This window comes from Notothenia rossii (genome assembly GCF_949606895.1).
Source record: "Notothenia rossii genome assembly, chromosome: 3".
Lineage (NCBI taxonomy): Eukaryota > Metazoa > Chordata > Actinopteri > Perciformes > Nototheniidae > Notothenia > Notothenia rossii.
Window position 1 is genome coordinate 27021653 of NC_136901.1, and position 25645 is coordinate 27047297.

Sequence of the window (25645 nt, forward strand, 5' to 3'; positions counted from 1 at the left end):
TACAACTTAAATCCATCTGTGCCTTCGTCTAGAACCCACCAAGGGATTTGCGTGGCTCAGAGTCTTTGACCATCCTCTCAGCTAGCTTCTCCTCTCCGTTAGTCAGCAGCTGGCTTCCCTCGCCATCTGTCAGTGGGCCTTCTACACATTTAACAGGAAACTTGTAGTTTAGTGCATTAAAAGTTTAAAGGAATAACGGTTATTTTAACTCCATTGTAAGCTTGTAAGATCCTATTCCTCAAAACACTCATTAGAGTCAGATGGGAGTAACATTAGAAGTAAAATCAGAGATGTAGGTAGTCGCCTGCTCTCACCGTTGTTGTGCGACGGTTGCTCCTCCAGCTCTCTGCGCCGTATGCTGCCGCTACTCGAGGGTCGGTGGTGCTGGTGCTTCTTCTTGTTTTTGATGAGAATCCTCCCCAACAACTCCTGTGGGGTGGGGAGCGGCTGACCAGGGTCCAGCTGACCAAACACAAAAGACAACATGTAACATTTGGAAGAAGAATTAAGGTAAGTAGGGCTGTGTCAGTGATGTGGACCGGCAACATATTATACATAGTTGGTGTTAAGACACAAAAGTCACAGGGTCAAGCACAAACACTACTGTATAACTTTGTAAATAAAGTTAACGACCTTAAAACTGTTTAAATCAAGAATAGTTTAAGATTCTTAAAACTCGGATGATTGTGTTTAATTTCAAGTGTTTACATTCTGCCTTTTCAAATACTTTGGTAAAAAACTACATTAATTATACATTTTAATCTGCATGCATATAAACACATGAGGAAATGTTTACATATACTTTCTATGAATACAAGCTCATCAGGAATTTCATTCAAACAGTATGTACTTCATTTTCCATTAACCCTTTCTTAGAAAAACACTAGAATAAAAATGAAAACATGCACAACTTTCTGCAAATACCCTTATGTAACCCTTTCACCTATAGAATAATGGAAACCGATCACACAAAATGTTTTAATGATCAAATCTGGTACCAGGATGGTGTAAGTTTTTTTTTTTAAATACAGACAAATGCATCACAAGTTGTGTCTCAGCAAAAAAATATCATCTGGTTATCACAAGCTGTTTCATCCTTTTGATGGTTTGTAAGTTGATTAACACCATGACTGTGGAGTCAAAGGACATGGGTGTGTTGAATCTTTCCTTAAGGAAATGTCAGTGACAAACCACTTAAGATGAATTGTTGGTCAAAAAAAGGCCTTAAAAGGATACCATAAATGAATGTATCCCACAAGGACATTGTTCACGTCAGATCTGCCTGGGGGTCAGTCTTACCGGATATTTCTCCAGTGGATCGATGAGCAGGGCGTCTCCAAAGATGGTCCTGCAGTACTCTGCCATCTTGGCCTGCTGCTTAGCCCTGACAGAGCAAGAGACACGGATTACTTTCTCATTTACTTTAACTCTTAAATTAAAACCCAAATTCCAAGCGATCATCAATTCCTATTATAACAGGCCAGATTTATTCTCGACATCAAGGAAGACTATTTAAAACTTCAAATAAATGCTTGAATATTGCATCTGGTTCTAGTGATATATACAATACAGCTTTATTTATAGAGCACTTTAAACCTCCAGACCAAAGTGCTGTACAGGCAAATAAACAAAACATACAAAAAGTAACACAGCTCAGCTCACACACCATAAAACAAGTAAAAGTAACAAACAATAGACAATTTAAAAGCAATAAAAGCAGCGCTCCAAAAGATATACATTTGTCACTTACGAATCTACGTGGTTTTCAAAGGACAGGATGAGGGGGTACGCCGAGGTCTTGAAAGCACTCTCTGCTATCGCCTCGATCACCTCCTGCAGGCAGAAAGAATAAAACATTAGAAGGAGCTCTAAACCTTTCTTGCTTCAGTTCAGGGCAAGAGGTCCCCATAATAATGTTTTATAGTTTTACTAACAGAGGAGGAGAAATCGCACCTCAGCATGTAAGTGCTTTATAAAGGGGAACATATAAGTCAATAAACTAGACCCAATGTCTTTTTTTCTATTGAGGTTTTCCAATTAAGCTTTATATGTCTGTCCTCATATCTTAAGAAAATATCTTTATATAGAATGCTAATTTAGAAATTAAATGTTATAATTAATAATTCATGGTATTTACAGTATTTTAACGCTTTTCCAAGAGCTCAAAGCACTTTACATTATATTACATATATTAGACATGTAATACATTGAATACTGTGGATAACATGCACAGGAGCAATATTAGGGTGAAGTGTCTTGCCAAAGGACACAACGACATGCTGACTGCAGTGGGGATCAAGGTGGGATTGAACCTGTATATCTGAAGATAAGAGCACTAAACCACAGCCGCCCCAATTCATGTTCATGGCTGGAAGTGAACATTTAACACCCTTGTAAAATCCTGTATAGTACATATATATGAGAGCAAAGTCTCTTTAACATTCAAACTCAAAGGGAATAATCCTGTATAATAAATGAAAATCGACCCCGCCTTAAAAGGGATCTCAGTGGTCATGGTGAAGCCGTGGGTGATGTAGGGCTCCTCGTCCTGCGGCCGGCCCTTCCAGCAGTCCAGCTCGATGCAGCGGCAGCCAGTCAGCAGCACCTGGCGGTACATCTCCACCGAGGAGAGGCCGGTCAGCTGACCCACTGCACACACACAGAAAGGAAGGGCAAATGATTTTATATGTAAGATAGATATTCAAAGTTAGCATTGATAAACTCAGATAGGTACTAGGCTGCATTTCTTGCAAGAAAGCAACTAATTATTCTGGAATTGTCAGCAAATTCACTTTGAAATCTGCTTTGAAATTACCTAAAATGCTGGCAAGAAAAGCTATTGATGGTGAAAATGGTCAGGAATGAAGTCCCCTCTACTTCCATTAGAAAAACTGTAATCGTAATCAGTACTTTGACTCTAGAAAAAAACATGCCGCTCTTTCGATAGAAGAACTCTTTTTTTGCAGAAACGTAAGAAACCATTGCAATGGTTTTTGATATGATCATTGTAATATTGTTTTCTGAATTTAAGTTCATTATACCTGTGTAAAAAGGTCTGAACTGAGGACAATGAGCATTAATCCATTTATACAAAAATGTGCATTTAATGTCACCATTGTCTGTTTCTATAGAGTTGCCTCATTTCTTTATTTTGTATCTTTCAAGGCGCAGACATTTTTTCTGTACGTTTACTTCTTTGGAAAATGTTGAATATTAAAAAAAAGTTCTGAGGTGTGTATCTTTTTTACCTGTGAGGTATGTGTTGTGTGATGAGTTGATAAAGTAGTGAGACAGCGGCTGATTCATGTCGTCGATGATATCCAGCCTCTCTGGAGGAACGATGCTGTTTTCTTCTCCTCCCAGATAACGAGTGAAGGCCTGTAAACTGATTTGATCTGAGACAGAGAGAGAGGGAGAAGAATGAAAAGTGTTAACCTGTAGTTAGAAAAGGTCAAACTTGTTTGGTGCTCTGAAGATTTCAAGGGCAGAGACTGGAGGATAATATAATTAATGTGCTCGATTTCAAACTGACAAAAAGGCTTCTGTTTTCTGACTTAAAGGGAGCTCCAGCTGAGTCTGAACACTGCGGGCTGGATTCTTGATCACCTCACAGTTTTTGGCTTAATGGTGTCCTAGCAGGGAAGCTAACAGCAGACAAGCCTGTGCAAGTTCCACAGTTTTTCTACAGTGTATCCACAGCAACACGTGTCGAGGACATTTGATCAAAATCGCAGCTGATTCCCACATTCTGGATGAGAACAGATATCTATTTCAGTGGATGTCTCAGGATTTAAGAAAAGGACAACATGCTGCTTTAAAAGAACCAGGAATCAATCATACCAATAAACCTGTAATACTCTCAGTACTACTGCAGCTGGTAAACCCTGCTTTGGGACAAACAGATCAAATCTACAAGAGGACACAGCTGCACGTACTCTGAACTCTTGCTTTGAACTCTTATTTACGTGACATGATTCTCTTTAAGTGTGGGTCTTTGATTCAGCAGCTAAATAAGGTCAGCGTAACATGGACATTACCTTGGATGGTCTTTGGGCAGCTAATTAAAGGTAACAAAACTAGGACTGATTTATATTAGCAGCACTGTGTATTAGTATCGAATGGAACATTAGTATTCAAAGTCCAACGTCTTCTAAGGTCTTGTTTTATCAATTTAATATGAAATAAAAAAGAGAAAGCAGGATATGTCGAAATAAGCTGAAACATCTTTTGCTTTTTGGCATGAGAAATTACTTCAACAATAATTTATTTGGCCATAAGGTTATTGTTTAGTTGATTGATCTTTTCAGCTCTATTAATCACACAATGGAATTTCTACCAGGTTTTAAGCTATGTTTTTTTTATCAGTATCAAAAGCATGAACGCCCCCTGGATACCCAGAGGTGAAGACACAAAAATCCAAGCTAATTTTGTTTGTCTTTGCATCCAATTACCGTACATCTCTGTTCCGTCAAATGCTGGTGCATGATGCAGAAAGAACATTTGATTGCAGCTGCAAATTCAGATTTCTCTGTCAATATAGCCCATGTTGTTGCTTGATTCGAGTACACAAGCCATTGACATAAAATGATTCTCATTAATGAAGATCACATGTTTCATCTGCTCTGGATACAAGCATCTAAATGTCAAGAATGTGTACACATAAATAAAGAACTCTCAAAGTGACGTACCTCTCTCCAGCTGGCTGACGTTGGTCTCGTATTCCTCCATGATCTGTCGGACCTGCTCTCTCTTCAGGGGGGGGTACAGCACCTCGTTCAGTCGGGAGTCTCGCTGCCTATGGTTAATGAATTCTATCAACTGGTCCAAAGAGATGAACGGCTTCCTCTTGGAGCCACTGCGAAAGAGAAAAGAGTGTGTGTGTGTCACAGATAAAGGTTGCTGGCATTACAAGGAATCCTACAAATACAACTAGAGCACCATTATGAAACAATTTAGGGTGGGGGTTAAACCTTTGGAAACCCATAATGGAAAGAGATTGGATTTGTTTGTAAAAATCACACATGTTATCACATACCTTTCCTCAAAGATGCTTTGTACCTCAGGCCGGAGACAAAGGCTTTCAAGAAACTTCTGGAAGGCATCCCACGTGAAATCATCTGGCTTGATTCCCTCTGTCTGCTGAAGGAGAACAAACAAGATTGTATAGAAAGATATGGAGGGAAAAGAAAGAAGGAAAATGACCAAACTGAGGATAAAATCCTAAATGTAAGTCATTCTAATCTTTACTAATGATCCCCAAAAACATTGAAATACTGTAAATGTTAAGGGCTGAAGATAATTAAGCCCAGAATTGTGGATCAGATGTCCTTCTGTCTTTTCCCTCTTCATGTGTTTTCTGCTACTCTTCCAGCAGGAGGCACCAGAGCACAACAATACAAAGAGAAGTGCTGACATTGCAGTTTGCCCAATCTTACCTCTTATTCAAAAATGAAATGTCTTGTGACTCTAAACTGATTTTCAAGAAAGATTTCACTGGGCAATTAGACAAAAGGAACCTTGTTGTTCACCTAACAAACCACACGCCTGCAGTCCCTTTCACTGCAGAGACTTTCAGGTTGGAAAGAATGAATGAAGCCTGGGTTTCTGTTTTTTTAACAGTTGGAAATGTATTAAGGACTATTGTGCAACTTCTCACCTACTTGAGATCTTGTGTATGCAACCTTAAAATGGGGTTACTATTGTGTCTTCATTTTGCAATCAAGCATAAGCCTTTTGCACTGTCAATAACTGCAATCTAAAGTTTTATTTGCGAATCCAAACGTTTAGTTTGATGTTGCCCTAAATGTGAGTGACAGCTTGGCATCATCCGCAGTTAATAAATGAGAGCTGTGAATCGATGTGTGCTTATTAAACATCCGTGTTGGTCGCAGCCAAACTTCTGGTTTGGCAAACATAGCTTTGGAATTCTTCTTAGCACAACTCTTTATCTTTTTAGACACAGTGGCTCTAAAGTCTTTTTGACTGCATATTAAAGAGAAACCCCATACCTTAATTGCAACAGGAAAAAAAATGGTAAAGGAAATAGAAGTATTTATTCAAAGTTAGGTGATAAGATTTACACTACTCGGTAAATATGAAGGTGCCAGTAGCTGGTTGGCTTAGCACAAAGCTAAGTAGAGAAATCTAGCTGTGACTGAGAACCAGTATTTAAAGTCCTTAGCATTATATATGTTGTTTGTTTCATCTGTGCCAAAACAATCTTAAACTCTTGATTAAAGTTCATTAAAATGTCCACTTTAAAGCTACTCTCCCACAAGCCTGCAGCCTTTGGTGCCTTTCTGACAGAGCAAAGGCATGCAGAGAATGCTTTGCAGCACCCCAGGGTGACGGACTGATTTGCAACTTTTCAAATTTATGAACCAACATACTGAACAGGCATTTTTAAAGCTGCCCTGTGGTCAGTGATGGCTTCAGATGATTACCTTGTTAGTTACGAGGCCACACTGCTCCAGAGCCGTCTCCACTCTCTTTTTATCTGAGAACATCTTGAGGATACTGACAGAAAGAAAGAGAGTTTGGAGAGTTAGCAGTCATTATTCAAAAGGATTCCTTTAGCATGACCATCAACAGTGAGGAGGTAAAACCAAAAGTGAACTTAAGACGAGAGAAAGTGGAAGAGAGACAGAGAAGAGGAAAGGAAATGAAGAAGTGGAGAGCACTGGTGTTTACAATTCTGTACAAAGTTTAAAATGTGGTAGATGTGTGTGTTTCTCACTTCTTCACAGGAATCTTCCCATCCTGATTCACCTGCAGCTTTAACTTAGTGTACCTGAAACAGAAATAGAGGGTTTAAAAACCAATATCTGAAATCTACAGTTCCCGAAAGTTAAGATAAGACTTCTTCTTACGCTTTGTGCAGGAAGGTGTTCCGCGATGCGTTCTGGGAAAGTATGTTTGTGGCCAAGGTGAAGAGCTCATCTGTCCAAATCTGGAAACACACATAAAACAGGGTTGTTTAACTCTTCGTCTGATGTCAAAACTAAGTGGAACAGTTACTATATACACAACACACACACACTCAGAGGAGAAATCCCTCTTTACAACCCCTAAACACGCACATGCCTTTATGTCAACATCGTAAAGTGAGCAATTAGCATATGGCCTGAGGAAAGAAGGAGACTAGTTTAGGGGATAAGGAGAGAGGATGGAGAGATGACAAGAGGAAGATAAAAATAAAAGGGAAAGTTCAACACTTAACCTGTATTAACCTGTCTAACCTGTATCGCTATTTATTAATCTAGATTGTTTTGGTGTGAGTGGATCACAAGCCTCTTGCCCATGAGACAATGAACGCTTCCCTTTGTGTGGTGATACAGTTGGGAGGTGTAGTTTGGTAGAGAGAAAATAGTTCCTACAGGAAACCCAAGGTGGAAGAAGTACCCGGATGAATATTGTGTTTAAATACTGGATTACAAGTAAAAGTCAAAATGTCGATAAAGTAGTAGTAATTAGGAGTTTTATCAGCAAACGATCTTTCCTGCGTGAAAATTATAATAACAGAGTGTTATATTACTATAGAATATTATAAATTGCTGTTTTTATCACAAACAAATGCATATAGGACCATGCTCATGTGGTATTTTGTGTATTTAAAATGGTTTAATACTGTGTTCAGGAGTAGTGTACTGTACTGCATCATATCAATAAGGCATACATGGGTTTCCGATTTGAAAAGTAACTACAATAATTAAATAAATGTTGTGCAGTAAAAAAAAAAGTACATTTATGTCAAAGTAGTACTTAAGAATGGGACTTGAGTAAATATACTCAGAAGAAACTGCTTACAACTAGTTCTATAGTCAACATTGCTAATCTTAAGTAACCGTATTGTCATTTCTGAAAAAATATAATGTTTTTGTGGTTTTGAATAAATGTTTTGGGTGAGTGCCATCGGCTTATATTGTAAAGAAGGCACACATATATAGGCAGCTCATATTTAAACAATCTAGATTGAGTTTGGGTGAACTGTTCCTTTAAAGCCAGGTTTAAGTGAGTAGGTTATTGGACGGTGGTTTCCATGGTTACCTTGGCTGTATCTTCCTGCATGGCCTGGAAGTTCAGGTAAGAGATGTTGACCAGGTCATTGCCATAGACGACGGTTACCAGCTTCCTCTCTACGCTGCCCCCCTTACCGAAGCCGAGCACGTCCCGCAGCTTGGCGTCCTGAAACAGAAACACACACTTTTTATAGACACACACTTTGCATACATAATGTATCGACCACAACACTCTCCATCCTTCCCGCTCCAGCTCCAGCTCTCGGCCTCCTGAGAACAGTAAATGTGATGCATGTGGTGTAGCACTCTGATCTAATTAACTAAACGACTCTTTCCTCCTTTTTAGACTCTTTATCTGCCACCAACCGTCTCTAACACTCAATGTCTCTCCATCACTTCCTCTCTATCATGTCTCCCTTTCATTCCAATTTAACTAATCAACTCGGATGGATGTTCAAGACAAATCCGGCCAAAGTAGCGCACAAAATGTACTCAAGCAGCAAGCGAGAGTTTAGAGGATCAGTGCAATCAAATTACGGAGAAAACAAACAGCGTCCATGTGACTCAAGACGTTACACAGGCCTCACTTTAAACAGTTTTCTCTGAAACCATAGAAATAGTCCTCGTAAAACTGTTGACAGCAAGTTCTGTGGATTTTCAAGAGCCACATTTTAGATAGAACATCTACAGTGTTTCCCACACACACGTGGCTCAGGAAGTAGACGGTCGTCGTCCAATTGGAAGGGGTAGTGGTTTGAGCCCCAGTCCATCAGGACGACATGTCCTTGGGAAAGATATTGAACCCCAAATTGCTCCAGATGGCATTGCCAACAGTGTGAATGTTAGTCCACCTTTGGGATTGGAACTTTGTAGGGCCACCTCTGCCTCTGTATGGATGTGTGTGAATGCTGGTTTGTGCTGTAAAAGCATTTGATTGGTCGCAAAGACTGGAAGAGTGCTCCATTAATGCACTCCTTAAGTATTACACAGACAAGTAGTTGAATATAATCTGGAGTTTACAAATGGTTCGCCTCTGCCCAAATGTGTCTGTCTACTGTGTGTTCTTAACACAGTGTGGTCAATGTAGTAGACACAATTTATGCAATCATTTAAGAAGGACATAGTACACATAGTACTGATAATACAGTTTGACCAATATACAGATCATTCTGTTTAGTTAAAATAAATAATAAACAATAAGTAAAAACATTTAAATAATGATAATCTATTTATCATTTAAAGAGCTGTTTTTATTTAATCCTCCCGTGGTTTGGTGCAGTTCAGGAGGCATACACTTAGGTTTCTTTTACCCAGGGTTTTCTCTGATAAAATCTCTGTAAACTATCTGCAGTTTGTGACTTTAGGCAGTTGAACCAGTCTGATATGATTCTTTTTTGTTCCTTCTCTAAAGACCAAATTTCGAAATAACTTAGCTGTCATCACCACATGACAGCCTACATTTCACATAATGGATCCTAGAAATGCTGTTTTCCTGATATTATGCCTAAAATGTTTGGTTTGAGTTATTAGCAAATAAATATGAACTCTTAACCAAATGAAAGCAGAATCAAATGTCACAGTGACAGCTTTTTTGTAACCAATTTGACCCAGGAGCTAGCATATGTTTGAACCACTAAAGCCACTAGCAGCGTAATATCAGCGTCTCCTTCAGCCTGATCTATGTCTTACAAAACGACTTCCTCGCTAACGGTCACTGGTTATATCACTTCCTGTCTGAGAGCCCATCTGTCAGCAGGCTCATTAACGCTCCGTCACCTTTGCACCATCAGCTGAGGGAGGAAACACTCGCAGACAGTGGACACACAAGGTCACATCTTTCTGTGACAGTCACACCTCTTGTCAGAGGACAAAGTTATACACACACACACACACACACACACACACACACACACACACACACACACACACACACACACACACACACACACACACACACACACACACACACACACACACACACACACACACACACACACACACACACACACACACACACACACACACACACACACACACACACACACACACACACACACACACACACACACACACACACACACACACACACACCTTTGGTAGTTTGGCGTATTTTCCTGTCCTGGTGTCCCTGATGGTGTTGATGTCCAGAGTCTCCACCTCCTATAAAACAGATTAAATAAATAAAAAGTCAGTCAATCCCTAATTGATCACTTATTTTGCATCAACGACAGAAATTCCCCAATTGCATCAGTAATAGCTACGTTTAGGAATATATTATTAACTCAACCAATGAGGTAATGTATTTTGGTTGTCAACAGGATTCCAGAAACATTTCATTTCATTTTCGGAGCAGCTCAGAATTTGGTATTTTTGGATGGAAACAAATGAATAGCCATCACGTTTGGTGTACTATTCAGTATCACAGTTGAAAATCAGGGAAAGAGGAAGCAGTGAGATTAGCTGTAATACATCATCTGTAATCACTTGCAATTTTGAACTAAAGATATAAGGACAGTTAAGGGCCAACACACATTTATTTGTTTAACAAAAGGCCATACCATCAGCCTTAGCTTTCATTTATGCTAAAACGCACATGTTTTCATGCTAACAGAAGAAAACATGGGCGTTTTTGTGAATGTCAACTCAAAACAACGACACCAGTCAAACGTCTTTTTAAAGTAACAAATTATTTTCCTGGTTTCAGATGTGTTGTGAAATACTGAGTTTGGTCTAACACTTCTCAGATTGACAGTATCAGAAACAGGATATTTAGAAAACAGAGGGCAGAATACACAGATGAATTGACAGATTACAATGATGAAAAACAGTGATTTTAAGACAAGCTGTTTTTTAGATAAGTACTCAAAATCGGGCCATATTGAGGTCAAGGGGTGATATTTGATGCTCTCGCTTAGAGGGTAGAGTTTGCAACCACAGGAAATGTACATAAACAGGTATGGGTGTAAGTATGTTTACACACACATGTTCTGCTGTTTGCAATTCATAGCAACAAGCAGAAATACTGATGGAACACAAATGTATTTTTTATATGTTTATGCCCTCGACTTTCTCTTTCCACATTTGTCTATCTTATCAGTCTCTTCTGCTTTTTTAGACATAAAACACAGCAGTGACATATTTACTGTTTGTTTAAAAAAACTGAAAAAATAAAACTGCACACACAATTTGGGTAACATTTGCATAACTGATGTTGCGACACAAGTAGTGTTTGTATCCATGCAGGCATGCAAAAAACGGGAAATCCCCAGAGAGGACATATGAAAATAGTTGCAATGCATAACAGTAAACAACGACCCAGCGAGACCATTGACCTGAAGGAAAGCGTGGTCTGGAAAGACAGAGAAAGAGCGGGAGGGATAACAGGAGGAGGAGTGTGTGGTTGTAAAGCCGCCATAAACACAGAGGAGGGCGCACTGTAAATATTTGCTTAGCCGTGCACTCATTCCCCAAGCTTTCTACTACATGTATGTCACTCATCATTTTTCTCCTTATATCTGTGTGGCTTTGCTGGCTGTATTTTAAAAGGAATCTATTTGCGCTTTCACTTTTTACAAATGTTTATGTTGCTCTTCTTGTTACACTGTCTGACTGGGTCTGTTTGTCTCCTTGCTCTTGTTTTATCATTGCTCTCCCCATGTTTCCGTTCCAATAACAACACAGAATACATCTCATAAGGTCACTGTCCCTGGCTCAAGTATGTAAACTCTTCCTCTCGTTACCTCACTTGGGCAGTGATGTCATCGCCCTGCTGGCTGTGTGCTCTTGGGATTGGCCGTGGGTATTAAAGGTCAGAAATACTGGACCAATTGGATTTCCTCTGTCTCAAACTTTGTCCTCTGATTGGCCTGTGGAGAATAACTCACTTCCTGGGGGAATTAAACCACTTCTGGGTCTGTGGGACGACAAAAGTGCACAAACACACACACACTTCCTCTCCCATAGGCCGTGGTTTCATTCTGCCATTACCATGGAGACTCCTTGGAGACCGCAGTAATGAGACTAAAACTTAGTCTGTCGCCTGTGTGTGTGTGTGTGTGTGTGTGTGTGTGTGTGTGTGTGTGTGTGTGTGTGTGTGTGTGTCTTTAACAGTTCACATTTTCTTACTAGCTAGTAATGCAAGACACACACACAGACGCAGCGATATACAGACAGGCATATCCTCGACATGCAGGTCCTGACTTGTGAAACATCCTGACCTGTTGTGCAACTAAGAAAGGGTGTGTGTCTGTGTTAAAGATTTGATGCATGTGACACAGAAGCGAGAGCAATTCTTCACGAGCAAATCTTCGCGCGAAAAGAGTACAAATGTGTCAGCATGTGATCTGAGAAGTTTGTGAACGCGAAGAAGAAATGTGTGTGTCTTGGCACGCTGTTGTGTATCCGAGCGCACAGCGTGGTGCGTGTGTCCGCGTGAAGGTCGCTCATCCCAGCGAGCACATTCCTAACATATTCCTGCCTTCTGCTCAGTTAGCGTGTGTGTATCTGTGCGTTTCAGTGTGTAATATTTAGCTCGTCGTGGCAGCTGTAGCGCTGCATTCATCCCACGGAGCCCAAACACAGCTCGCTCCATTTATCTCCCCTGACTGGGCTGCAGGCTCATTGTTGCTTGAAATGACTCCTGTGTTGTGACAAAGTGCTATGCTTACTTTAATTGACTTTTTTTTTTTCATGTACTTCTGGCTCGCTTGTTGATTTCCTACATTTTCCACAATGCACTTCTTCACCACTGCCGTGAACTTGTTGCACTCAGCGGCTGATTGTGTGGGCGAGGAGTGTTGCTAGTTAAAAAAAGGTGTAGTTGTTATTGCAGCGGCATGTGCTGCAATGCACTGTGGTCTATTGAGTCTAGAAGAGTTTCAAGCTCCCTTTATAGTTCTAATGAAGAGACATAAACATTTCTAATGGTGTTTTATATTAGATTTGTTTCTGCCATCAACCACAGAAGCCTTGAACTTGGCTATTGCTGCCATATAATTGTACTGGTCTATTCATTGTGATTCATGATATTATCCTGATAACCATCAGAATATGCTTTAAACTTTTACAGTGGCACTAAAAACATACTGGAATCAACCTGGGGGGGCAGAGCCATCGCTGCCCCCTCCCTCTGGAACTCACTCCCCAAACACATCCGTGACTGCCCCAATCTCAACGTGTTCAAATCTCACCTTTTCTGCTGCTTTTAATCTGTAATTAATGTTGTGTTTTATATATTTGAAGTGTGTTTTTATCGGTAAAGTGTCTTTGAGTTTCCAGAAAAGCGCTGTATAAATAAAATGCATTATTATTACAGTATCCCACATTTGGATGAGAGGACTATATCATAAATCATAAGATCACCATGCCTAAACAGAGAATAAATAATGATTTGTGTTTTATTACATGATAATTCCTGTATTTTTTAAACCAGGCTTCACTTCACTTCTAAAATGATAGATTTGTTATCACATCCACGATAAATTACCATTTCCTCCCTGATAGCATAAATAAGATTATAATTCATGACATAGTATCCTATAGGGTAATTGGGTTGCCCTTCTGCAGTTGCGTGCAAAGGTGGGTTTGATGCAACCATTGCTATAAGGTTAGTCTATTGTTAGACACTACACACAAGCAAGGTAAATACTACTCTGATTAGGTCCTTGTTCACTCACTCCTTTCCTTCCTTTATTTCTTTGATGGATTCTCCACTTCCCCCCATTGCCACTCTCTCCCATTAATTTTCTTAAGATTAAAAAAACACAAAAGGGCAACTGAACAATCCAAAGAGTGCCACTCCTTTCCTGTGACGCGCCTGCGAGTGCGTTTGAAAGATCAGCACAGCTAAATAAGCCTTCAATAACCAATAACAGCTCCTATCAGATGGCACACGATGACGGCATAAAGGAAACTGATCCACCTCGACACACACACACTTGACACGTGAACACACACAGCGCCAGAGCAGCACACATCTCCCCCTCTGGGGAGGTAGTTCGACAGAAGAAGACTTTAAAGGACATAGAAACATGGGAGAAGTAGAACAAAGAGACCTTCAGATTGTTTTATGGCCTTGATGGGAGAGATGGCAAGGTGTTTAGAGAAAAAGAAGGAGAAGGACACTTTATACGCTGTGAAACATGGGAGAGCCCTGGATCTCTTTCTCTGTCGCCTCGTAATATTTCCTCTGCCTGAGATAACGCTCTGCCTTTTATCTCTTTGTTTCGTTCTTTGTCTTTCACTTTGTTTCCTTAATCTGTGGTCTGGAAAGAGAGCAAACATTTTAGTCACTTAGCTAACAGACTGATCCGGAGTCATTTGTAATCAGTGAATTATGAGCACAAATACAAAGCAGTAGAAGTGCTGCAAAGCTGGAAAAATAAACAATAAATGAAGTCCAAACGTGCGAAGCGTTTATGAAAAAGTTGGAAATCAATACCAAATGTCGCGAAACAAATAAATAAACGCAGGACTTGGCCCAATTCACACCATAACACACACAAACACAACAACAAAAAAGCTGCAGTAATCATAACTCTCTCACACATAAATCAGGGAGTGAACCCAAACCTGCATGTGCAGGCAGACGAACAGAAACAAAGCAATAAAATATCCAGAAAGAGCTGATGAAACCACATTTTTGGGAGGTGGAACAGAGAAAGAGTCAACATTAATGTTCATATTAAAAAAGGGAAAACTATGGCAAGGAGGTCAAAGCTGAATCAGAACGTCTGTGTGATTTGTGAGGGATGTATTACATTTAGTCATATGTTAGGGATACAGTGTTTTAGGCACAGAAACGAGGCAGGACAGAGACCCTCTAAAACAAGACTCATGGTGATGACATAATGAATTGGTGGCTTACGTCTTAGGAAATGTCTTGAGTCAGCTTTGTTTGTGCCGAATGCCTTTATTCAAGAAAATTATAAGCCAGAAGATTTAAAGTGGTGCTATGATGTCACTCTTTTTGGATAAACTCAGTTTTATGGATGTCTCGATTAAATCAATTCAGCGGTTGGTCATTAAAATGTTGAATGTTAGGCAATTAGTACAAAGCAATACATTCTTTTTGCACATATTCTTCTGCCAAACAAAATAAGTACTGTATGGTCAACAAACCACCTTTTTGTATCGCCCAATCTGCCTTTGCGCTATTCAGTAGTGAAAAACTAGAATTTAAATTAGAATTGATAAGCCGCTAACACACGTGGTGGAAGTTTGAACAGCGGAGGGATGAGTAAAGCACCATGACATGTACTCTGTGGAGAAGAGGAAGCATCTGCTCAGACAATGGACTCGATACCGACAGAGTCTCACTTCTCCATACAGTGAAACTTTGTGTGTGTGTGTGTGTGTGTGTGTGTGTGTGTGTGTGTGTGTGTGTGTGTGTGTGTGTGTGTGTGTGTGTGTGTGTGTGTGTGTGTGTGTGTGTGTGTGTGTGTGTGTGTGTGTGTGTGTGTGTGTGTGTGTGTGTGTGTGTGTGTGTGTCAGAGTGAAAGTGAAGACTGCTCGGCCATGTGCACTGCCTGATAATGTCAACAGAATATGATGGAGCAGAGTACAGAAACCAGGAGGGAAGAAAGAGGGAGCAAACTGTCACATTATCGACTGACACACTCCACTTCCCCTGCAAACCGCTCACTGGGGGTGTGTGCGAGAAAAATGACCTCCTGCACGAGTGTGTGTGTGTGTGTTATCTAAACCCCTTGTTCAAAGTTAATTCCTTGTGGATGTTTGACTTTAGTCAGGGAGATAATGTTTATTAGATCTCTCCCTATACCTGCCAACAATCCTTCCACTTACAATTCAGCTGGCTCATTTAAACACAAACCCACCAAAGCTTAAAGAGGCTAACGATACATTAAAAGCATGGCATGTACAAACAACCTTTGTTACCAGTTAAGATAAAAAGTTGATTTTTAATGCATTTTTTTAAAGAAGTTTTAGGCTGTTATGAAGAATAAAGCCTGGTTTAGGGTATATTTGCTGCATTTCTCTATATTATATCTTAAAAAATAAAAATGTTTGACAGAATATGCAGTTTAAAGATGTCAGCTGCTTTATTCAGAACACAAAAAATCTAAAGCGCCGACACCACTTCCTCTAATATTTGACTTACACACTTCAGATCATTGTCACAACTCAAGTGTTTGTGGTTTCTATCCCCCCCCATCGATCTGGTCAAGGTATGTGAAATCACTTCCACCCCATTAGAGCCTAAATTGCACTTCCGTGGCAACTAAATGACCTCCCTGAGGGCAAAGTCCAAAGGACCAGGTGCTATTGACATGACCTGCACACCTTAAGGGAGGAGGGAGGGACGGAGAGAGAGGAGGAAGGACAGGAGGAGAGGGAGAGGAATTCAGAGAAAAGGGGAAATGTGGAGGAGGAGGGGGAGGAATGGGAGGAGGTGGGGGAGAGGGGACGACGAAATTCCCCAGAACCCCCATCTCCATGTCTGAATGACTTCCTGCCAACTTTCTCACGCCAAGGAGGGGGAATGAGCGAGATTAGAAGTGTTGTTGCAAGAAATGAAAGAGTCATAACTCTAGTAGGAAGGACCATCTGAGAAAGAAGAAGAAGAAATAAATGTAGCTATAGGTGGCAGACAAAGAAAAGATGGAGAGGGGGGAAATGTCATCCTTCAGTTTACATTAGAGGAACAACTTCTGCCTCGTCTCTCTGAAGGCTACCAGCTGCCCCCGACACAGAGAGACACGATGAAGTGAAGGGGGGAGAGAGAGATGAATTGAAGGTGGATTATCTGTTTAGAAATAGGGCAGGAGCCAGCAGCTAAAGTGATAAAGAAAGGATAGCCAAAGTAAAACACAGCGGTGAGGAGGATTAGCTGTAGTGTTAGGTGCATTTCAGCTCATGGCAGGTGAGGCCAGGACAACACTTCATCAGGAAGGCTTCGGAGTTTACTGGAAACGACCTTTCAGCTGACAAATCGTCCGCGTTGGCAACAGCAGTGTGGAAACTGACTGCAGACATGAAATACGGGGAAACAAGTTGCCATGATGGATATCTGGACTGGTAAACCCAGTTTGCCCGTGCAGTGGAGACCAGGCTTTACAAGGTGTTGTTTTTCAAACTACAGGAATAATCAAATGTCAACATTCCTGAATAATGAAGGTGCAAGATAGAGATGGAATTGACACAAATCCAGGTGAAGGGCTCAAAATGTATCCGAATTTGATTTAAATTGCAATGTCCAAATATTGGAGTAAATTCAATATTTACTAAAGTGAATAATATGAATCCAAATGAAGTCGTGTGGAGCTGCAGAGATGTGCCAGCCAACAAATGTTATTCAACAAATCCTTCCACATTATCATGTTAACATGTATTTTAGTGAAGATTACAATAACGATGCAAAAATGGTTATTCTCTTAATAACATGAATAATTATGGGATTGCAATATCAGTGAGAATAATCACAATTAGCTTCAAAAGTGTTCAGCCCTAATTATAATAAGTAAGTATTGAAAAGGAAACTTTGATTCGAGGTTATCCTCTCTGGGAAAGCCATTTTTCACTGAAGTAGCTTCTTTCGTTTATACTATAGCTGTTTAAAAGTTTATGATGCATCCCGAACTTCTTAGAGAGCCCCTTAACCCCCCTCCTCCATCATCCTGTTATTGTACCAACATCAATCCTCTCATCTTCTAAACACTGAAAACACTGAGATAAGCCTGCACATGTAAAACAGAGATGAAGCACAGTTTGGCTAGAGGACAGAGAAAGGACACACACAGCGGAGTAAACAGCGGGGTGCAGACATATGTTGTAACAGATGTGTGGATTTTGGATGTGGATGTTGTGTAACCCTCAGGCTGGCATGCACTTTGTGTATGGACCAACCGACCAGTATTCAGGAAGTTTGAAATGAGTTGGAATTAGTTTTTTTTTTTTAGGTCTAACATGACTATTTCATTATAATAAAAGGCATTTTAATAGTTTGATAAGAGGCTGCCATGAAGATGTTTTTTTATTGTTCGGAGGACTGATGATGTATTGGGAAGTTTCCCACCTGGATAAGATGGACACTTAAGGATTGATAAAGGGGTCCCAACCTAATACATTTACACTTTTTCCATGGAAAGGCAGGCATTTAGAAACAGCTTTAGTAGGCTTTAATCATATGGGTTTTATGTATTTAAATATATATATATTCTGAACTCCTGCTGCACATGAACTGTTTCAAAGATAACACTTGAAAAAGACTGCTAATTTATGCAATCCAAAGGCAGTGTGTACATCAAACGGCATCAAATGTGTTAGACCAACGTTTGTTTAGGCTTGTACGCAATGTAACAGAATCCTGCCGTCATTACTTTCAACTATTTCTACAAAAATCAAGCCCTGTGTACCCAGCTCCATTAATGCCTGCAAGAAACCCAATGAATAATTACTAATATAAATCACAAGATTAAAGGAGCTGAACTCTTTCAACTGCAAGAATATTTCTGAGCATGTCAATAACACATATTTCCCAAATAGTGGACAGATGTTAACATTTGGTAACGAAAAGACAGACAGACGGAAGGACAGTGAGTGAAAGGAAAGAAAAACAGACTGGTGCATGCTGGGGTGTGTCTGCCTGGTCTCACTGCCAAACCATCGGTGTGTGTGTGTGTGTGTGTGTGTGTGTGTGTGTGTGTGTGTGTGTGTGTGTGTGTGTGTGTGTGTGTGTGTGTGTGTGTGTGTGTGTGTGTGTGTGTGTGTGTGTGTGTGTGATGTTATCGCCACTGACTCAATAATTATGGGAAATTCTGGGCCCTGAACGCGCACGCACACACACACGTCAGAGGTCTGGTAAGCCGAACCTCCGAACATTACACAAAGGTGAAGAGGGGGAGATAACCGAGAGAAAAGGATGACGGAGGAAGGGGGCGAGAGAGACATTTCAAAGATTAACAGATGGAGAAAGAGCATATAATGCACAGCTGAGCGACACCGCAGGAAGAATATAATATTGTCCCCAAGAAAAGGACGAATAAGACCAAAGCATATCAAATATCTGAAAATGAGAGAAATACAAAGACGGTTACTCAAACGAAAAAGTTAAACAGAGTGGAGGTGACACGAAACAGATGGAGGAACGTGAACAGAAAGGAAATGGAGGGAGGATGGAGGGAGGAGGAACACCTGGAGAAAAGGTGAAAGGACACACATTCAGATGGATATACAAAAGGAGGATGTAAGGGAATGAGATGATAAACATTTGAAGAGGAAATTTGGCCCAATAAGTCTGAAAGAGAAGTTGAACCATGGAGGCAGGTAGACTAAACAAAGAGGAGTAAAGACAGAGTAATGATGGATAGAGAAAGAGAAATGGGTGCACATAAGGATCATTCTGAAGTCATATTTGATATATCGTGTGATACCAATGACCCACATTACCATATCAAAACTATGAGAATGAGATAGCAGGTAACCGCTCACTTCCAGTCCCAAGTAAATCTATGGTCAATTAAATTATTAGTTACAATAATTGCTTATTATGGAGGATCATTAAGTGAAACTACAGCTGAGATATAAGGACACACTCTCAACTGTTACACACCAAGTTGTGTGTACTTTTGACCTGTTCAGGTTGGTATACATATAAGAACTCTTGACCTGGTTACAACCTCCTTACAGATTTTGTAATGAAACTGCACTTGTTTGTTATCATGGTGATACCAGGCTTATCGTATCATTTGTTATTTCATAGTCTTAGGTCAATAGAATTAAAGTAGTTCAGCTGAGGTTTCTTTGTATGTACCTTCTTCTTAACCAGTGGCAACTACCTAATTGTAGTATAATTAACCTTTTATTTACGAGGTAAATACTTAGTAATTAGTGAGCTGTAAAAAAAAAAGGGTTACCGGAAGGAGAGCGTGTGTTTTAAAGTCCTCCATGAGTCCTTAAACTCAAATCCATAGGAGAGTGGACGGGAAGTTCTAATAAAATGGAATGTCACCTTGATAACGAAAAGATACTTTCTACCCTCTCATCTCAAGTTGAGCATTGTTAAAAAGTTATTTAACACGTTTTTGGGTTATAAACTTTCGGACTTCTTAGCTGAGCTTTCTAAAAATAAATGTTTCTCCCTGACCATTGGCACTCATGCAAAACAGACACAAAACATCTTCATCACCTCCATATGGGAATAACCCTTACACAAAAGCAGCGTCTTTAGCTGAACAACTTGACATCCAACGCGAAATGAAAAGCAGAGCATCAAAAATAACAAACCGCACTGGAGATCAAATATTTTGGGTCCCTCTATTCAGAGAAATGGGTTCCATCCAGAATGCCCTAGTCATCTGTGTAAAGCGTATTAGCCGATTAATAATAGCTAGATATCTGTGTTGCCGTGTCCTCTTTCTTTCTAGCTCTGGTTCAAAATCTCCAGGGGAGCTGATTTAAAGTTTCACTGAAATCACTGAAATAGGACTTCTGTAAAGCCACGGCCCTTGTCTTTATTTCTGAGGTGGTGATTTAACCTCAGACAACAGAGAGAGAAAGTTCAATAGACCAAAAGGAGGTAAGAGGAGGAGCACGGTTTCATTTCTACCGTCCAGATTTTGTGAGCAAGATTTAAACTGCGTCATTGACGAAACGTAATGCTCAGAAAAGTAGACAGAAGCCACCGTGCAACTGAGTGATTTTTGGGAGGTGCAGCATAAAGACACCACAGATGTGACTGGAAAAAAAAACATGTTAGGCGCTGCAACATCCAACTTTGGACATTAAAAACAAAAAGTGCTACCATTATGACATTATGTCACTGGCTGGCTGTTTTCTACATGTCTAAATACCCACCTTTCTCTCTCATTGGCCTTGGTGGTCTGAATGTTTTGAGACAGATTTCAGATTTGTGGCCAACAGCGAGCAGCATTCCCGCTACTGAAGCAAGAATAGAGCTACAGTCCAGCTCAGTGATGCCAACATTAACAAAGATGAAAAGCACTAATTAAGTAAGGAAGGAAAGAAAAGCCAAACACTGCAGCACATGAGGCAGATGAGTTGGCTCCGCTTTATAGTCACATTCCCAGGGAAGAAGAGGCCGTTGAGTCAGAAGTTGCTGTTGTTTTAAGATTAAATCTGACAATAGTGTGACAGTTTCAGTAATCGTCCTCACATGGGATTGAGAAATCTGGTTCATGTCTGTCTCTGCTATTTTCTCTTTTTGTTTATGTGACATTGAAACCAACTTGTGTTACATATCTTTGTTAATCTAAAAATAATCCATAATTTAATGGGACAGTTTTTTAGTTTGGTCAACATTGTAGGTCATTGTTATGGATGTTAACGATTCAAATCTCATCTTTCAACTTTGTCCTGTCGTCTTTTGTCTGAAACTGGCTCTTTCACATGTGTGTTCATGCCCCAACCTGACTTCATTTTAGCAATGTTGCCACATTCCCAGATGTCCCAACTAGGAGAGTCGTGGGAAGAAAAGACAAATGGAAAGGAAGGAGCAAATAATAACACAACTTCACATGAAAGCAAGTCTATAAAAAAGGGTTTTAGATGTTATTTTAGTGATTCTATGAGCATTATCACTTTAGGGGGGTGATTCATAGGACTGGGGTCATTGGTGACATTTTATGTTTGGAACTTGAATTCCCTATAAAAGTGTTACTGCCAATAAAAATAAGAAGACAGCACACATGAGTCTGACTAACCAAGAGAACCAGGCAGGGTTTGCCTATCTCTTTACTTTAAGTGACATCTAAACAGTATATGCAGTCTTTTCTGAATCTATTTTCCAACTTGTAGCTTCTCCACAGCTGAAGTGACTTCTAAGCAAACTCCAGTTGTGTGCCTTCAATTAACTGCTTGCTCTCGTTGCGTGCAGAGATTTCATCTTCACGATGTAAAGACTTAATGACTCTTTGCTAAACAGTGTCACCGCTGCACCTCAGGCGACAAATGGCCTATTATCGCAATCACACACACACACACACACACACACACACACACACACACACACACACACACACACACACACACACACACACACACACACACACACACACACACACACACACACACACACACACACACACACACACACACACACACACACACACACACACACACACACACACACACACACACACACACACACACACACACACACACACACACACACACACACACACACACACACACACACACACACACACACACACACACACACACACACCAGGATGAAATGAGTATTTAAAGCCTCTGTGTGTTATGTGAATGCAAGGACACATGCGGACACATGTGATGACAGACTGCATGACGTGGGCTCTGGCCCAGATCATGTACACACACACGAGAACACACACGAGCACACACACCCAAACAAGCAGACACAACAAAGTGGTAATATTAGCTATCAACAGGTCATTCCGTACATGCCTTAAGGATAAATAGGCAGCTAGAAATAAAAAGAGGGGCACTGGTTTGTGTGTGTGTGTGAGAGAGAAAAGTCGAAAAACATAGAGAGAGAAGTGGGTGGAGGAGGGATGGGGGAGAGGGGGGAGTAAATTAAGCTGCCCTGAAATGTCGTTTGATACACATGAAGAGGTGTCACAAAATGTACAAATAGCCATTTTGAGAATTTGGCCTATTCTCTTTTTAGGAAAAAATATCTGAAATACACATTAAGATGTTCATTTTAAACTGTATCTACATTTGTTTCATAGATTCAAATAAGATAGTGTCTTATTTGAATAATTAAACATTAAAATTAAAGTATATTTCATAAAAAATGTGGGCTAATGTAATTCATGGAAGGGGGATAGTGAAATCTGTTAAATGTGCACTATTCACCTGTAGTGTCTACCGTTAAAAGGCCGAGAGGAGACAGAGGAAGACGTAACAAAGACATGGAAGATGATTAAAACAAAAAAATATGTTATTCTTCTACACTGCACAACCGTAATCAGAATCTCAAACCCTACATCCTGCTGACGCACTGTCTACTACGTCTGGCTAATCATGTCAACAACTGGCTAAAATCCAATATTACCAAACTAATGGCTTAAGCGCAGCCACCAAAGACGTGCAGGGGGGGGGGGGTATTGGGAAACAGAGATTGAGGGAAAGAGATGGAGGACTAAAAGGATGAAGACCACAAAGACATCGGGGGAGACGGAGGAAGAGAGGGGAGAGGAGGCAAACAAGGCCGGGACAAATTGATGAAAGCCAATTTGGCTGAACTAATGGACTGGATAAAACCACAATGAGAGACAATGAGACACTGAAGACGAGGAGGAAGAATCGACGAAGAGATAAGCTAAACGACAGGAGGAAGAAGGAGCTATGTGGAGCTCAAGGAAACAAATCAAAAGTGTATTCTCCATTTGCGTTGGTGCATCAAAAACCCATTGTGGTCTGCTGTAGAACGGATATTTAGTATTCCATCACGTCTGCTTTTGTGAATGCGATGCACCTTGAGACCAAACTGCAGTGATGGAAGAAGTACTCAGACCGTTACTTCAGTAAAAGTAGCAATACTACAAAGAAGCGGGAAGCTATTCCTTAGAACAGCTGTGGTGGAGTAAAGAGTGTCTCACCAGGTTGGAGCCTCCAGTCCAGTAGAGGAAGAATCCGTCGGGGTCAACTTTCAGGGTCACCAGGGTGGGGGGGCCGCTGTTTGGCTCCTATACAAGAGCAGACGTAGAGAAGTTAGTGAGACAAAAAATAATATCCGTTTCTTCCTCAAACACAATTAGAAGTTAAGTGAGGTCCATGTTTAGAAGCAGATAGGTACAGGGTTATTACAACCGGTGTCTTATCTCAATTCATTCAGCCATACATTCTATTGGCTGTAAAGACTTCAAAGTCTGATGCCTGGAAACATGGCGCACAAAGACAAAAACAGGGATAGAGATGATCAGTGCAGCCATATTATGTGTATTAAGTTATTTAAAAAGGTATAGCTGAAATAATAACCTTTGTGAAAGCCAAAGTCATAGTTGGGTTATTTTAACTGACAAGAAATGTGAAGTACGTCATTTATACAACGTTACAATATTTAACCCAAAACAGGTTTCAAATGATGTTTTCCAAATCCTAGCCACATGTATTGAGCACTAACGTAATCTTGTATACCATTACATTTAAAAAGTAACATAGTTGTCTTAACAATAGACCTGAAACGATATGGCTTTATACTATATTTTGATATGCAAAAATACATTAAAAAAATAAATACAAATAATGAACAGCTGTTTAGATGATGCAAACAACGGTTTGGCTGTCTCATTCATGTGCAGTATAATGATGGCACAGGAGCCTGCATCAACATGTCATTAACACACACACACACACACACACACACACACGTAAGCGCTCGTACTCCGGTCCAGCAGACAAACATAACGTCCAGACATCCTGGGAAACAGCGATGATGATCTAGATTGTTTGTTATTACAGTGACAGATGACTCATGTGCACATATGGCATTACAAACATCAATATCATCATCTTCATCAGGGGAAGATCTGCCCAAAACCTTCCCACTGACACCGAATATCAGAGGGAATGCAGCAAGATTTTTAAAACGCACGACACAAACTGATAGCCACATAAAAAAGGTATTTCTTAATGAGATAGAACATCAATTAATGGATACAAACTAGGTGAGATACTCTACTTATGACAAATGATCCAATAATACATATCACTTTATAGTTCAATAAATGACTATTTCAATCATGTATACTCACAATAATCAGGCTCGCCTTGTATGAGGGAATAAACATTGGTAAGCAGAAAAAAATCTTTAAACAATAGAAATGATTTTTAAAAAGGAATTATAAGATTTCTTTATGCTCACTTAAATCATGCTTCTAATCCATCTCTCCACAAGGAATCGAATACGTGTAACTACCTAAAGTTATATAATTTTTATGTTTTTCCCACAGGGAATGGATATTTTTAGTTTCAAGCCAAACATACCTTGAGTTTAGGCTCCGCAGTTGGCTTACGGAGAAAGAGTTAGCAGGAGAGGAAGATGTGTGGATTTGGATAAGGAGGAGGAGGTTTGAGAGAGAGAAATATGGGAGAAAATGGTGAAGGGTGAAAGAAAGAAACCAACATTTTAGAGGGAGTAGAAGAAATCCCTCAACATCACGATACCTTAATTAGCTACAGTGGATTAAAAGTTTTTTTAAAACGAGTTGGAAAGTTGCCAAATGTCTTTCTGGGCTTTTATATGAATCCCAGTGGGTTTGTGATGTGAAGCCACGTCGGAGCTGTAAATCACTCGCTGCGATTAGGCTGCGACCTGATGTCAGATTAGGCTGTGAGTGACCTGATGTCAGATTAGGCTGTGAGTGACCTGATGTCAGATTAGGCTGTGAGTGACCTGATGTCAGGTCCTCTCTTCAGATGGGGATTTCTTGTCAACGCAGAGCTCTTCTTTGGATGCCATGAAGCCTGAGCGTGCATAGCTGCAGCCGTAATGACTTATGTTTGTCCATTTCTGAGACAACAGAACATGATTAAAACTGATAAACACATCCTGTTTATATTAGTAGATCAAATTGTGCTTTCAATGCAAATTGTTTGAAAATCAAAAATGCATCTTGGGGGATGGAGGCAAATGAGAATGTTTGCAGCTTCTGGTAAAC

At 40.2% G+C, this 25645-nt stretch overlaps 1 protein-coding gene across 11 annotated transcripts in view; it reads right to left on the reverse strand.

Moving 5' to 3' along the window:
• The window catches only part of plcb3 (phospholipase C, beta 3 (phosphatidylinositol-specific)), a 48695-nt gene that overhangs the window by 11515 nt on the left and 11535 nt on the right, over window positions 1-25645 (reverse strand). For 3 of the 11 annotated variants that reach the window (XM_079669175.1, XM_079669166.1, XM_079669172.1), the window contains exons 2-17: window positions 24972-24995; window positions 24740-24754; window positions 23585-23671; window positions 10110-10178; window positions 8047-8184; window positions 6870-6949; window positions 6737-6790; window positions 6444-6516; window positions 5036-5139; window positions 4689-4855; window positions 3249-3395; window positions 2492-2649; window positions 1751-1833; window positions 1300-1384; window positions 315-462; window positions 40-141 (exon numbers count right to left, since the gene is read on the reverse strand). In XM_079669175.1, the coding sequence (XP_079525301.1) occupies window positions 40-141; window positions 315-462; window positions 1300-1384; window positions 1751-1833; window positions 2492-2649; window positions 3249-3395; window positions 4689-4855; window positions 5036-5139; window positions 6444-6516; window positions 6737-6790; window positions 6870-6949; window positions 8047-8184; window positions 10110-10178; window positions 23585-23671; window positions 24740-24754; window positions 24972-24995 (1534 nt within the window). Of the gene's footprint in view, window positions 1-39; window positions 142-314; window positions 463-1299; window positions 1385-1750; window positions 1834-2491; window positions 2650-3248; window positions 3396-4688; window positions 4856-5035; window positions 5140-6443; window positions 6517-6736; window positions 6791-6869; window positions 6950-8046; window positions 8185-10109; window positions 10179-11758; window positions 12035-23584; window positions 23672-24739; window positions 24755-24971; window positions 24996-25645 lie in introns of those variants that run through there. The other 8 variants (XM_079669171.1, XM_079669176.1, XM_079669174.1 and 5 more) reach the window with 6 other exon arrangements.